At 51.4% G+C, this 13,010-nt stretch overlaps 1 protein-coding gene across 5 annotated transcripts; it reads left to right on the plus strand.

The window, feature by feature from the left end:
• The first annotated feature begins 3,677 nt into the window (after positions 1 to 3,677).
• Positions 3,678 to 11,266, plus strand: TNFRSF6B (TNF receptor superfamily member 6b). 5 transcript variants are annotated; one of them, XM_048321615.1, is made up of 5 exons: positions 3,678 to 4,042; positions 4,738 to 4,814; positions 5,292 to 5,670; positions 7,821 to 8,015; positions 10,351 to 11,266. In XM_048321615.1, exons 2-5 carry the CDS (start codon positions 4,773 to 4,775, stop codon positions 10,626 to 10,628), a joined length of 894 nt encoding a protein of 297 aa, XP_048177572.1. In that variant the 5' UTR covers positions 3,678 to 4,042; positions 4,738 to 4,772; the 3' UTR covers positions 10,629 to 11,266. The 5 variants fall into 5 exon arrangements, with proteins under 5 accessions (XP_048177572.1, XP_048177573.1, XP_048177574.1 ...); XM_048321616.1 differs by lacking the exon at positions 3,678 to 4,042 and adding an exon at positions 4,211 to 4,316; XM_048321613.1 differs by lacking the exon at positions 3,678 to 4,042 and adding an exon at positions 4,380 to 4,596.
• Positions 11,267 to 13,010: the final 1,744 nt, after the last annotated feature.

Consider the following 13,010-nt stretch of genomic DNA (forward strand, 5'->3'; position numbering starts at 1 on the left):
TTTTGGGCTATCATATATTCTGTCATGTTTAAATCTGTGGATGAACATTACCTTCTAGCCATGTACCTATTCAGTGCAGCAAAACAAGAATAAATAATGGAGATAAAGTCCTGGATGTTTCACATATAAGTGGGGGAATGACAGAAAAATGTATGTAAATATAGGTGTGTTGTAAAAATGAACAGAAAAATATTTGGAGTGAGGCTGGGAGCAGTGAGCAGTAAAATGTTGTTTATTGGTGGATGGTTCGGTGCCTGGTCTGCTGGGAAGGTCTCTTCCAGGAAAGCTGCAGCTGATTGCTCGTGCCACTGGAGGGAAACCACATCACGGCCATGAGGGAGCAGTGACGCCACGGCTCTTGTCAGGTTTGCTGATGGAAATGATCTGCAAAAATGCTGCCAGATCCAGCAAGACTGAAGGAAATACTTGAAAAGTATTGTGGGATTAAATCACCCCACACACTTGAAAAGGAGTTGACTGGGACAAGTATTATGATGCTGTTTTTTCCTCTCAGCTAAAGAAGTTTTAAAGCTGTTCTTTTTCCTGGAGTTGTCTTAGTCTGAAGTCTGTTCTAACCTGGTGATGCTCTGTTGTGAGACAGGGCAGAGAAACAATGCTAAGAATATCTCAGGGCCTTCAAGAGATTCACAGAATGGTTGGGGTTGGAAGGGACCTCGGGAGATCACCCGGTCCAACCCCCCTGCCAAGGCAGGGGTCTCCTGGAGCAGGGGGCACGGGAACGTATCTGGGTGGGTTTGGGATGTCTCCAGAGACAGAGACTCCACAACCTCCCTGGGCAGCTGTTCCAGTGCTCTGCCACCCTCCGGCAGAGGAAAGCTCTTCCCCATGTTGAGGTGAAACTTCTTGCATGTTAGTTTATGGCTGTTGCTCCTTGTCCTGTAGCTGGGCACCAATGAAAAGAGTCTGGCACCCCTTGGAGATATTTATGTACATTGATGAGACCCCTCTCAGTCTTCTCCAGACTAACCAGGCTCAGCTCCTGCAGTATCTCCTCATCAGAGATGCTCCAGACCCTTCATCATCTCTGTGGCCTCTGCTGGACCCTCCCCAGTAGCTCCTTGTCTTTCTTGTACTGAGAGGGAAACTTGCTGAGGGTGCTTTCCATCCCTTCATCCAGCACATTCTATTCCTTTGTCCAGGGAACTCCTTCTCTTCATCTCTTGCTCTGAAACACCGCAGTGTCCCACCCGTAGACGTGCCAGTGCAGGATTTGGTTTGGGGTGGGTTTGTGTTTGGTGCTGGTTTCTGGTGCAGTGGGAATTGCACTGCAGCGGATCTGGGAATCAATCCCTGCTTTTGGCAGCTCAGGACAGATGGAGGCTAACGGGTGCTGGAGATGGGAGAAGTGGATGAGCTTTGAGGTCCCTCTCAGCCCAAACTGTTCTGTGGTTCCATGAGACCTTGAAGAGGGTCTCCAGCAGTCAGAACTGTCTATCATCTAGAAACTTGTTGAATTTACAAGAAGGAAAGACAGAGATAGTTCACTACTTATAAAGAACAGAAAGTGAAAAAACTGGTTCAGAAAAATCTGTATTGCTTTAGGTGCTTCGATGCAAATTACTTAATGCTTGGGGGACGAAAACCCATCCTGGACACTCCTTGTTGATTTTCAGAAGCAAATGACGTGTGGGTTACAGATCATGAAGGAAGTAGATTCTAATTTTTTGATTGCTCCTGCCTTGCAGTGCTATGACTAGACCTGGACCTGTCTGAAGTTTTAGTGATGTGTCATTGAACAAACCTTTCCTGCTGGTTTTTTCCCCCCCCAAAAAATGAAAGGACTCACAAAAGAGACCAAACACAGCAAAGCAAGATATTTTATCAGGGAAGAGATGAGCCCTGTCTTTGGCTGGCAAGGTGGTTACTGATGGGAAGCAAGGGATTTCTTTGCTTCACAGAATTTTCTCTGAATATTAACCAGGAACCTTATTTTGCAAGAGTGGTTTCGGAACGTAGTGCTGCTGCACACCCTGAAGTGTGAAACTATGCCTTGTATGGGGAAGAGAAGTCAAAGCCATGGGAATATGATGCTGAATTCCTTTTCTATGCTACCTCCACTGCTCAGAGTCAGTAGTGAGTCACGTTGTTGCTTTCTGGTGATCAGGCACTGACCCATAAACCCATTCTGGGAGGTTTGTTGGACCAACAAAAGAACAGACAGAAAAAGATTAATCAAAGGCCATCGTTCCATAAGACTCCCTAAAAGCTGGAGGTTGCCTGAGGAAGCCCTTTCTATCCCATTTACATGTTGTTTCGCTCTCTAGGAGCATCCACCTGACACATTTTTGTTGTCAAATTCACAACAAAAATAATTGTTGATGAGGCATCGCAGTGCAGCGAGGAGCTGTGGACTCAGAGTTTCCCGGCACATTGTTTCTATCCCAGCAGGAGCATGGCTGGGACACAGGGACAGCCATCAGGTGCCATCCAGGATGTATCACCTGCTATTGTTTCATGCACCTTGTGGGTTCCATGTGAAAGCCAGGGAAGGAAAATTGAAATTGTGTTTCTGCCTCTGGAGAAGGAAACGCTCTGTGGCTCCCGGGTGGTCAAGCCGCAGGCAGAGGGATCCCACTGGAACTCTCCAGCTGGGTGAGCCCAGAGCAGGGCTTTCTACTGCATCCAGTCTAGTGGTGAGTATCAGCCAAAAAAACGTCCTCAGAGGGCTATGCCTCAGTGTCAGAGCAGTGCTGGGAGATTAGCTGATTAATTACTGATCTGATGCACTATGACGAAGCAAAATCCCAGCAGCCCTTGGCTCAGGGATTATGTCAAAATGAGTTACAAAACATCAAGATTACTTTGGAGAGCTACAAGGAATCGAGATAAGCAGTAGAATGAAACATCACTTTAGAGTGGCTTGTGAAAATCAGCCCATCACCTTTTCTGTATAAAGTGCAAATAAACACACCCAGACCTGGCTGCTGGACTATAGTACTGACCCCCCTTGGCTCCTGCTGGAGTCAGAGGTGGGTAGAAACTGATCTTAATGGAAGGAGCTTTGGATTCCTCCTAACCACTGGGGTTTCCTTCTCCTGGGTAGTGGAGAACTGGGTTTGGTTTTCTTGGTGAATGGTGTGTTTAGCTCTTGTAGGTTTGGTCTTTAAGAATGTTCAGAATAAAGCCCATAAGATTCTCCATCTGCAGCCCCAGTGGTTGAGAGCTGGAGGCGAGAGGCAGGAGGCAAATGCAGAATTGTTAATTCTCTGTAGTGATCTGCAAAATGAGCTGGTGGCTGACTCCTGAGGAGAAAAACCTCCACATCCTCTCAGGTCCTCATTGTGGTTCCCTCATCTTTCCAGAGACTTTGCATTTGCTTTTTAAGCATCTGCTCTTGACTATTCACTGATGTCTGTTCAGAGGGAATCTGGTGAGACAGGGCAAGACAAAGTGCAGGAGGTCCGTGTCTTGAAGCAGGCACTGGAACACACACACTGCCAAGGCTGTACCTGCAAGGCTGAGTTCAGTTTTCATTTGAGTCCTTGGAGTCCAAGACTTATGTCACTGTCACCTGTAAGGGATTTAAGTGCTGACCTTCTTAGCTGCTGGATGTTGTTGTCCACAAAAGGTAGGTGTTTAGTGTTACGGTTGGAGCTGGTGTCATCCTCGGTGCTCCTGAAAGGAGAGAGTTAAAGCTTTAGGAATGCAGTGCCCGGGCACTGAGGATCGGGACCGTTTTGGCAGGGTCAGTGCCCTCGGAGGGGGCGGGAGTGGGATGGGGTCTCATCCCGGAGCCCCTGGGCAGAGCCGGAGGGATGCTCCCCACAGCGCTGGTTTCCCTGCCTCCAGCCACAGCCAGAACCGGCCCCTCTGGGACGGGGCAAACTGTGTCCTCACAGCGAGAGGCAACTGCTGTTACTAGGAAGTTATTTGGCGTTTACAGATGGGGAACAGAACGTTCCCAGGGGAATTTCCCTGCCTTTTCCCCTTGCCAGAAGAAAAATTCCACACCAACCCCCTGTAAAACTTAAAGAGCTTTGAAAAACTGTGCAAATCCCGCCTGCCTCCTCCCTCCACACAGGTAAATGAACTTTATTGCTCTGAAAGCTTCACTTTTAGAGGCAAATGCAGAAACGAGAGCGAAAGCGACGCTCGGGTGAGGGAGCTCTCCGGGATGGGAAGGTGGAGACGGTGCCGCCACAGCGGGGGATCGGGAAGGGCTCGGGGGCCGGGATGGAGCAGTGATGTCGCCTCCCCTTGCCCAGGAGGGGTCTTTCCCACGGGCCGGTCTATAAAGGTGCTGCCGGCCGCGGGGAGCGGCGAGGAGCGGCGCGGTGCGGAGGTGCGGGACGGAGGTGCGGTGAGCGCAGCCGGTCCCGGCGGATGGAATGGGAAGGGGAGGGAAGGCGGGGAAAGGGAGACCTTGGCTGTTTCCCCACCAGCTCCTGCTCCCTCTCTTTTGCGGTGGGCTGGGGGTGACTTCCCTCCCCCGGGCGATTCTACGTGTCTGGTGTTTGCGTGGGTGATCGGAGCGCAGTCAGAGCCTCCCACCCGCAGCCGCTATAAGGCTCTGCTCCGTCCCTGCGCTGGGGAGAGCCGGCATCTCCCTCGGAGGAAAGCAGGCGAGGAAACCCGGTCTTTCCCTATCAGCCTTTCCCTATTAGCCCTTCCCCATCTCCGTCTGTTTTGACGCTGGCCGGCTGGGTTGAACCTGCTGCTGCAGGAGCTCCGGCCCAGCCAGCAGCAGCCTCTGAGGAATTCTCTCTGTCTCCCCAGATTCCTGATCGCGGCTCTCGGAAGCCCTCGGTGCGATGCCATCCTGCCACGTGCCGAGTTTGAGGCATCCATCCAAGGTAATGAACCTTCTGCTTGTCAGGCTGGGCACGCGTGCTCTGGAAAGGAAAGGGTGGATAAACAAACTTTGGGATTCAGTCCTGTGCTGAGCATCTGTTTTTCCAAAGAGCGTCAGAGATCCTAGGGAGCATGCTCTGTATCTGCTAGTCTGGAAAACTCCCTTCTGCTTCTTGATTTGCAAAGGTGTCTCTTACTGCAAATGGTGGTGAAGGAGGAAAACGTGCTGGAGCTGCTTCAAGTTCTGAATGAGGGAAACTGGGTTGTGAAGGCATCACAAATGGGTTTGGGAAGGGTGCTCTGTCACCTGGGATGGCAAAGGAGGGCAGCGGCTCCTGGAGCTTGGGACAACATCGGGAGGGAGAACAATTTCTTGTGCTATCAACAATAACAAGTTCTGTAACAGCAGCAGCCGGGTTTGCTGCTCCCGCCTCTGCCAGAGGATGAGCTCAGGGCTCTTTGCGCTGTCTTTGCTGTAGTGGATGTTTCCCCCTCTCCTCCTTTTGCTGGCTGAGCTGGCCTGCGATGCCCAACCCACGTACCAGTGGAAGGATGCTGTGACGAGCGAGAGGATCACGTGCCAGCAGTGCCCGCCGGGGACCTTCGTGGCACAGCACTGCTCCAGGGACAGAGCCACGGTGTGCGAGCCCTGCCCGGATTTGCACTACACTCAGTACTGGAACTACCTGGAGAAGTGCCGGTACTGCAACGTCATCTGCGGGGAGAAGCAGGTGGAGGTGCAGCAGTGCAATGCCACACACAACCGTGCCTGCCAGTGCCAGCAGGGCTACTACTCGAACATGGAGTTCTGCATCAGGCACTCCGAGTGCCCGCCAGGCTCTGGTATTGTGAAGCCAGGTAAGTACCCAGACGGGCGCTGTGCATCCTCACAAGGCTCTTGTCACGCCCCAAAATCTCTGCTGGAGCTAGAAATCGAGGAGAAATACAGCAGCCAAATACAGTGCTTGCCCATAACCTGACCTACTCCCTTTTAGCTCATTGGCACAGTGCCATCCTTGCTGGCACGCTCCTGCTTCTTATCCGAGGAGGAATTTGGTTGGGTTTTTCCCCAGCTATCACTTTGAAAGCTTTTGAAAACCCCAGCACCACACTTAGATGGGATGTGTCAATCCCAGTTACCTGCCTCACCTGAACAGAGCCAGGCTGTGACTTGTCCATCCCTAGAGCAGCTGCTGACCCTCTTCCACAGGCAGGTGGAAAGGTCCAAGCTGCTCCTGATCCTCCATCAGCTCCCTTCTCCTTGCATGGGCAGCCCAGGAGCTGGGAATCTGGACTGAAAAAGGCAGCTGAGGATGTAAGGGCAGGGCTGGTGAATGTGTGTAGCTCTGGGGCTGGGTTTTGTGGGTTTTCATTGAGCAATTTGGAGTGGCTGAGTTGAAAACACACAATGGCCATACAGCCAGGTTCTAAATCCACAAAACCAGCCTTGTTTTGATTCATGAGTCTGAGGCTCCATCTCCTTGTGTGATGCATGGCTCCTCTGCCCCAAATCCCAAGATATTTCAGGGAATTTTCCTGTTGTTTCCCTGCTACAGATTTCTCTGGTCCTTTAGTTGCTCCAAATGTGTGTTAACTCGTCAATTACTGAGGACCAGGCTCTGCCTGGAAACCACAGCAGGGGACAGAAAACCAGTGTGGGCAGCACCAGCAAACCCAGCAGCAACTTGCTTCATACTTTGAAGAGCAGAGTCTTTTGAAATATGGAGGCTTTTGAAGCATGGAGGCTTTTGAAGTCCTTCTATGTGTAGCATGGAAGAGCTCCGGGCTCACCAGCCAGAGGGAAAAATACCTGTTGTCTTCAGATGATGTTTATGATTGAGGTTTGGGGTCTAATTTTCTATAGGACACAACAAAATGCAGTAACATGGCAAAGGGGGAAAAAGATCTCCAAGCATTACAGGGAAGCGCTCTGAAATTAAACATGAAGTTTGTCTGGAGGGTTGGCTTTAGGACAGAGGAGCCATGCAGGCAAGCTGGGTATTTGAGGAGAAGCTGGTTTTTTTGTTATTATTATTTACTTTTTGCAAATGGATTCTTGTGTGGGGAGGACTGTGCCCCAGCCCAGCCACCTGAACACCACAGCAAGGACTGAGTGTCCAGCGTGGTGGGCAGAGCCCTGGGGCTGCCGGTGCTGGTGTTTGGATGGGGAAGGTATGGCCTGGGGGCTGCGGGCAGAGCTTGCTGATGTTTGGATTGGATGAGGGCTTTGATCTGTGTGTGTGGTCCCCCCATGCAAACTGGCTTCTTTGGAATTTCCCATTTGCAAATAGTGGCTCAGATGTTGGAGTTATGGCTGGGCCTTAGAATCCTAGAATGGTTTGGGTTGGGAAGGACCTGAAAGAGCACACTTCTGGGAAAGCCAAAGCAACAGCCTGAAGTGGAGTGCAACAAGGCAGAAACTGCTTGTAATCTGGTTTGTGAAGAGGAGGTGAAAGGGGTGGACAATCTCCTGCCCCCAGAGCCCTTCCCTCTGCTCCCAGGCAAGAGACTTTGTGCAATCCTGCCTGTGTGGCATCATGCCCATGACACAACAAAAGCGGTGGCCTGGAGCCAGGGGGAGCAGTGACAGTGCAGCTGAGGACAGCTGACCTTTCACCTCCACAGAAACTTTTACTTTCACTTGCTCGGGAGCCTCTGGGAAGAAAGGCTCTAGGAAGCGAAGGGCTGGCTTGGCAGCTCAGCCACGAGCCTGGCAGGTGACTTCTACTGAGGTGGTGGCTTTTTCATAGCAGATGAGATGTCCTCTTGTTGTCCTTTCATGTCTGGGGGCTGCTGACAATTTACCAGCACAGGTTTGGGAGAAGGCTGGGGGAAGCACTGCTGTTTGCCCTACATGAGGACATCCAATTCCCAGGGGAGCTGCAGGCAGGGATCATTTCCAAAACATCACCCTCATGCTCAAATGATGTCTGGCATCATCCCCAGCTCCTGCCTCTGCTCCTGTGCCAGCTTGTCACCTGATGGTCCCATTGTCTCCCCATGAACAGGTACCCCCTTTGAGGACACCCAGTGCCACGACTGTCCCCACGGCTTCTTCTCCTCCAACTCCAGCACCAATCCATGCCAGCCACACCAGGACTGTGAGCAGCAGGGGAAGGTCACCAACGTGCAGGGCAACAAGTACCATGACACCCTCTGCATGTCCTGCAGACTGGAGAGAGGCAACACCACACAGGGACCAGGTGAGCCATGGGCACAGCATGCCAGGACCCTGATGCTGCCAGGACGAGGGCAAACTTCCTGGTGACTTTCTCCTACTTAGATGCAAAATTAGGTGAAATGGCTTGTAAAAGCATGGAGTGGTCCATAATTAATAATAATTATGGATAAAATAGTCTGTCTCCCTTCATCTTCTTCCAGTGTCAGTCCCATAGAGCAAGAACAGGGTGCTGGGCTCCAGCAACAGCCACTGCTCAGTGAGAACAAAGAGTGAAATGCTGCTGGATCTTAGCAGGGACAACTGGGAGTGCCGGGACAAGGCACAGTTTTTGCAGCTGAGGTAGCCAGCTTGGCTGCTGGCATGGCTCCTGAGCTCCCTTTTCTCGACTTCACCTGTTTTCCGGAAGCTTTTATTGCAGCCACAGCCTGGTCTCATGCAGGTTGAGTGGAGCAGAACCCAAGGTTCATGGGAGTTGAGTGTAGGGTGGATTTTGACCTGTCAGGTGTAAAAGTGGAAACGTGGTGTCAACCACGTCACCGTGATGGTGCAGACATAGTGCTGAGCCGTGGCACAGGCAGAAGGTTGGGCACGAACAGCCAGTGGGCACAGATCAGATCAGAGAATCTCAGAATCCCGAGTTGGAAGGGACCTCAAGGACCATCTGGTTCAACCTTTCTTGGCAAAAGAACAGGGGAAAGGTGCAGGGCAGAGCAAAAGGCTCTGTTCCAAGGGTGCTTTGTAACACACTTCCTCTCCAAGTTAGCGGGTGAGAAAGGGACTGAAAAAACATCCCAAGGGCCTGATGCCACTTGAGGTGAGTCTGGAAGCTGTTTGGAACCACCTGCTCTACCCTGAGGATCCAGACATGGGAAACAAATTCCATGTGACGGATCTAGGTGGCAGTGAACCTGCACCCTTAACTTCCAAAAATATAATCAGTCATAAAGCCATAGAACAGCCCAGGCTGGGATGGACTTCGATAATTCATCTCGTCCAACCTTTCATGGGAAAATGAGCCTGGATGAGATTATCCAGTGTCATGTCCTGGAAATCTCCAGTGATGGGGACTTCACCACATCCAGGGGAGGTTGTTCTGGTGTGAAAAAATGTCATTTTTCCATCAGGATGAAGCTTTGTAGAAAAGTTTCAATAAAACTCCCCCACAGAGTGGTCAGTCACTGGAACAGGCTCCCCAGGGAAGTGGCATGGCACCAAGCCTGACAGAGTTGGCCAAAGCTCTCAGGCATGTTGTAGGGTTTTTGAGTGGTCTGTGCAGGGCCAGGACTTGGACTCAATGAAGCTTGTGGATCCCTTCCAATTCAGGACGTCCCATGACTCTAAAAGATTCTCCTCTGTGGTGAGAGAACGTGGAGACTTCCCCCCTTGCAGCTCTTGCCTTTTCATCTTCTGGCACCATCAGCCCAGACACTACTCCTTACAAAGCCTGACTCACACCGTGAGCTCCCTGCCAGGAGCATGATCCCAACACCGAGAATGGAAAGCTCCGTCACCAGTGGGGAGCGGTCCCGGGGGTGGGGGACAGTTAGGTCAGAGCAGTGTCAGCAGCACATGCGTCAGGCACTGGCCCCCGCAGCCAGACCAGCCCCTTGCAGATATTTATAGAGAGACAAGGCCCCAGCAGTGAGAGCTGAAGGGTTTTTTTAACTCCAGTTTATCATGATTCCTCTCAGGATACACACGGGCACCTGCTCATCATCAACCCGAGCCTGCCAGAGAGGCAGAGCCTGAGCAGTGGAGCCCAACTCACCCCACTATAACAGTGAAACCATTCCCAGTTTGCAATGGCATGAAACTGGGCTTATCTCTCCCAGGTTGAGTAATCCTTTGGCCTTGGCCTCTTTAAAATTCTTTCTGTTTTCATTCCTTCTGCTGGATGCACTCCAGCAGCTTCCACCAGCTAGGGCTCTATCTGTCCCATCCCAGCGCCTGATTGGGGCTGTGCTTAGGGCGGGTCCTGTTACAAGATTTACAAATCTGTGTGGGAAAACAGAAACTTTCAGGAAAAATAATGTGTAAATACTTACTGCAACTACTTCAGATTTGTCTGGGCTTTTCCTCTATTCCCTGATGGGGAGGAGCATGGAACAGATATATTGACTTTCTTCAGAACTTTCACATGTTGTTTTCCAACTGCCCCGCATAGGGTGCGTCACTGATGGGAAGTTTGCCCTTCCACCAGACCAGGTTATTCCAAGGCCCATCCAACCTGGCCTTGAACACTTCCAGGCCCAGGGCATTCACCACCTTCCTGGGCAGATGTCCCACAGGGAGCCATGGAAGGGCTGTGCCCTGCTCTCCTGTGTCCCTTTAACCTCCGAGCTGTTTTCCCCCACCAGCCGCAGAAGACGACGACTGCGAACAAGCCATGATAGACTTCGTGGTGTATCAGAACATCCCCATCAAGAAGCTGAAGCGTCTGCAGCAGATCCTGGAGCGCTCACCGAAGAAGCAGGTACCATGGACCAGGGCAGCCATCCAGGAGAAATTCCGGGCTTTCCTCACTCACAAGAAGGAGGAGCACTCCGAAGTCACCAAGGAGCTGCTGGTCGCGCTGCGCCTGGTCAAGCTCCACTCTATTGAGGAGAAGGTCCGCAAGCGCTTCCGGCTGCCCTGAGAGGACAAACTGGACTTTTTGGGTGCTCTTTGTTTTGGTTTTTATCTTCTGAGGCTTCATTAATTTATTCATCTTTCCAAACGTAACTTGAAAAGCAGCATGAGAAATGAGCGATGAAGTTGCACCGTGCCATGGCACCTGTGTCACTGCTGATGGGATGGGATGGGATGGGATGGGATGGGATGGGATGGGATGGGATGGGATGGGATAGAATGTGTGAGCAGCAGCATCCCTGTGCCAGCAGCCAGGGCAGCTCCTGGGAGTTCACCGATTTTCCAGCCCTCAGGAAGGGTCAATATTTTATCAGAAGAAAAACCTGCATCCAGGGCCATTATTTCTGGGGAAGAACCTGGTCGCATTTATAGAAAACTGTTTGGCTTTGTTTTAAACTGTGTAAGTTTGGGGGTTTGGGGGGTTTTAGTCACTTAACAGTATTTCCCACTGAGGATTTGCTTGCATTTTGTTGTCATGCTTCTGTTTGAGAAGGGAGTTTGCTGCTGAGGCACAGGGAGGGAGAGGATGCTTCAAACACACTGGTACAGCTGGCTTGAAATTTATTTCTTAACTACCTGTTTTTATACCATGCGTGAAAGATGTTTTCTAAAGAAAGAAACCAAAGAAGTTATTTTATCATACAACTCTCTGTCACCAGAGTCCTTTCCTAATCTCACTTCGAGGTGGTGGTGGGAGACCCAGATCGTCGTATCTGACCCTGCTTACCCTTGCCTGTTTTTCCCATGTGCTTTTCCACACATTGGCATCCCTGCCCATGGCAAGGCATTGGAACAAGATGATCTTTAAGATCCCTTCCAACCCAAACCATTCTGTGATTCTTTGATCACACACCCCCAGCCACCCTCCTGCCCCCCTGAGCCACAGTGAGGCTGTGTGCCAGCGAGATGCAGACTGTCTGTGCTGGGATTTATGGCAAGGGTGAAGCTCATGTCTCTCGGGTCAACCCAGCCATGTCCCCCTGAGCCCCAGAGCTGTCCCCAAACCTGACTGCATGCTCAGTCAGCCAAGAGCTGGGCTTGGAGCAGTCATGCTGACTGCAGGAGGTTTTTTTAAGCAGATGTTGCTTAGGGAAGTCAACAAGAGTGACCCCTGCGGGCATTTTCCAGCCTGTAGCAACGATGACGCAGAACTACATTTTATGTTGTGAATGAGTTTGACTTTTTATAGCTCTTTCTTAGCTGAGCAGTTGCCAGGAATAGTTTGTGGTTCAAAAGAGGAATATTTTCCCCCAGCTTGGAGCTGTTTAAAGCTCTCTGAAGCGAGTGCTATGTGGAAGTGCCCCTGCACTGGGATCCCAGACTTGCAACATCTTACCCCAGCTTTGGGCTCTGAGGATGAAGCAGCTTGGGGACCCTGGCATTATCCTGGGTTAGTTCAGCTGGGGAAGAAGGGAAGCAAATGGCTGAAAAGCAGCTGAGGGGAGCACTCACCCCTCTGTGTTGAGCCTGGGCTGATCCTGGGAATCCCCTCAATCCTGGCAATCTCCTTGAAGCTTCGTCAAGCCTGGCCTTGAAATCCTGCCAAGGAGCTTCACAGGTGACCAGAACTCCCCCTCCCAATGCTCAGTGTTTACCATGTCTGATCTCTGCCCTTCCAAGCTGCTTTATCCCAGTGGATGCAGCTCAGTTCCTTAGTGTCACTTACTCTGAGTCCCTTGGCCGGAACCAAGAGCAGCTGGGGCAGGAGATGAGGAGGGTTTCCATCGGAGCACTGTGAGAACTGAAGCACAGCTGCAGCACTTTGCTCCAAGGCAGACTGCAAAGCAGGACACCCAGTGCTGATGGGTTGAAGGCTGGAGCAGCCGGAGCCTCCAGCGTTGGCTGCAGCTCCTTGAGGGATTCCTATTGTGCTGCATTGCAGTTATCCTGACTCAGCACAGAGCATTCAGCATCCTTGGTCTGAAGGGGAACAGGAATGGAGAGTTGTCAGTGCAGGAACTGCCTCCCACACCATCCTGGCTTCTTCAAATATGTATTTACCACGGGAGTTGAGAGGGAGGGAAAACAGGAATATTATTGGCAAGAAGCTGGATGCTGGTTTAGTTGGGTGACTTTTCCAGAGAAAAAGGTGCCTTTTGTGTGTAATTTTTTTGCTGATAGAAGACTTCAGTGCTGAGGTGGAAGTCCCTGTGGGGCCTGGTGGCTGAGCTCATGCTGTCATGTTGTCTTTGGAGTTTGCTGCCCTTCTCACCAGCAAGGAAAAACCTGGGGTGTGTACTGGAGGCTTCCAGCAGTTGTGCAGCCAGTCTCAAGGAGTCAGCTCTGGTCCCTGGGCTCCTGGGTGAGCTGTGGCTGCTCTGGTGGTGTCTTGTGGCCAGGGGCTCAGTCACGATCTGGGTCCAACCAGGTGCTGGCAGAGGTGGAAGCA

The sequence above is a fragment of the Corvus hawaiiensis genome, chromosome 17 (assembly GCF_020740725.1).
Source record: "Corvus hawaiiensis isolate bCorHaw1 chromosome 17, bCorHaw1.pri.cur, whole genome shotgun sequence".
Lineage (NCBI taxonomy): Eukaryota > Metazoa > Chordata > Aves > Passeriformes > Corvidae > Corvus > Corvus hawaiiensis.

Bases quoted from the DNA above. Each gene is read 5' to 3' on its own strand.
- TNFRSF6B (XM_048321615.1), top strand. From the start codon at position 4,773: ATGCCATCCTGCCACGTGCCGAGTTTGAGGCATCCATCCAAG. The intron at 5,671-7,820 runs GTAAGTACCCAG...CCCCATGAACAG, and splicing joins CTCTGGTATTGTGAAGCCAG to GTACCCCCTTTGAGGACACC. The intron at 8,016-10,350 runs GTGAGCCATGGG...TTCCCCCACCAG, and splicing joins CAACACCACACAGGGACCAG to CCGCAGAAGACGACGACTGC.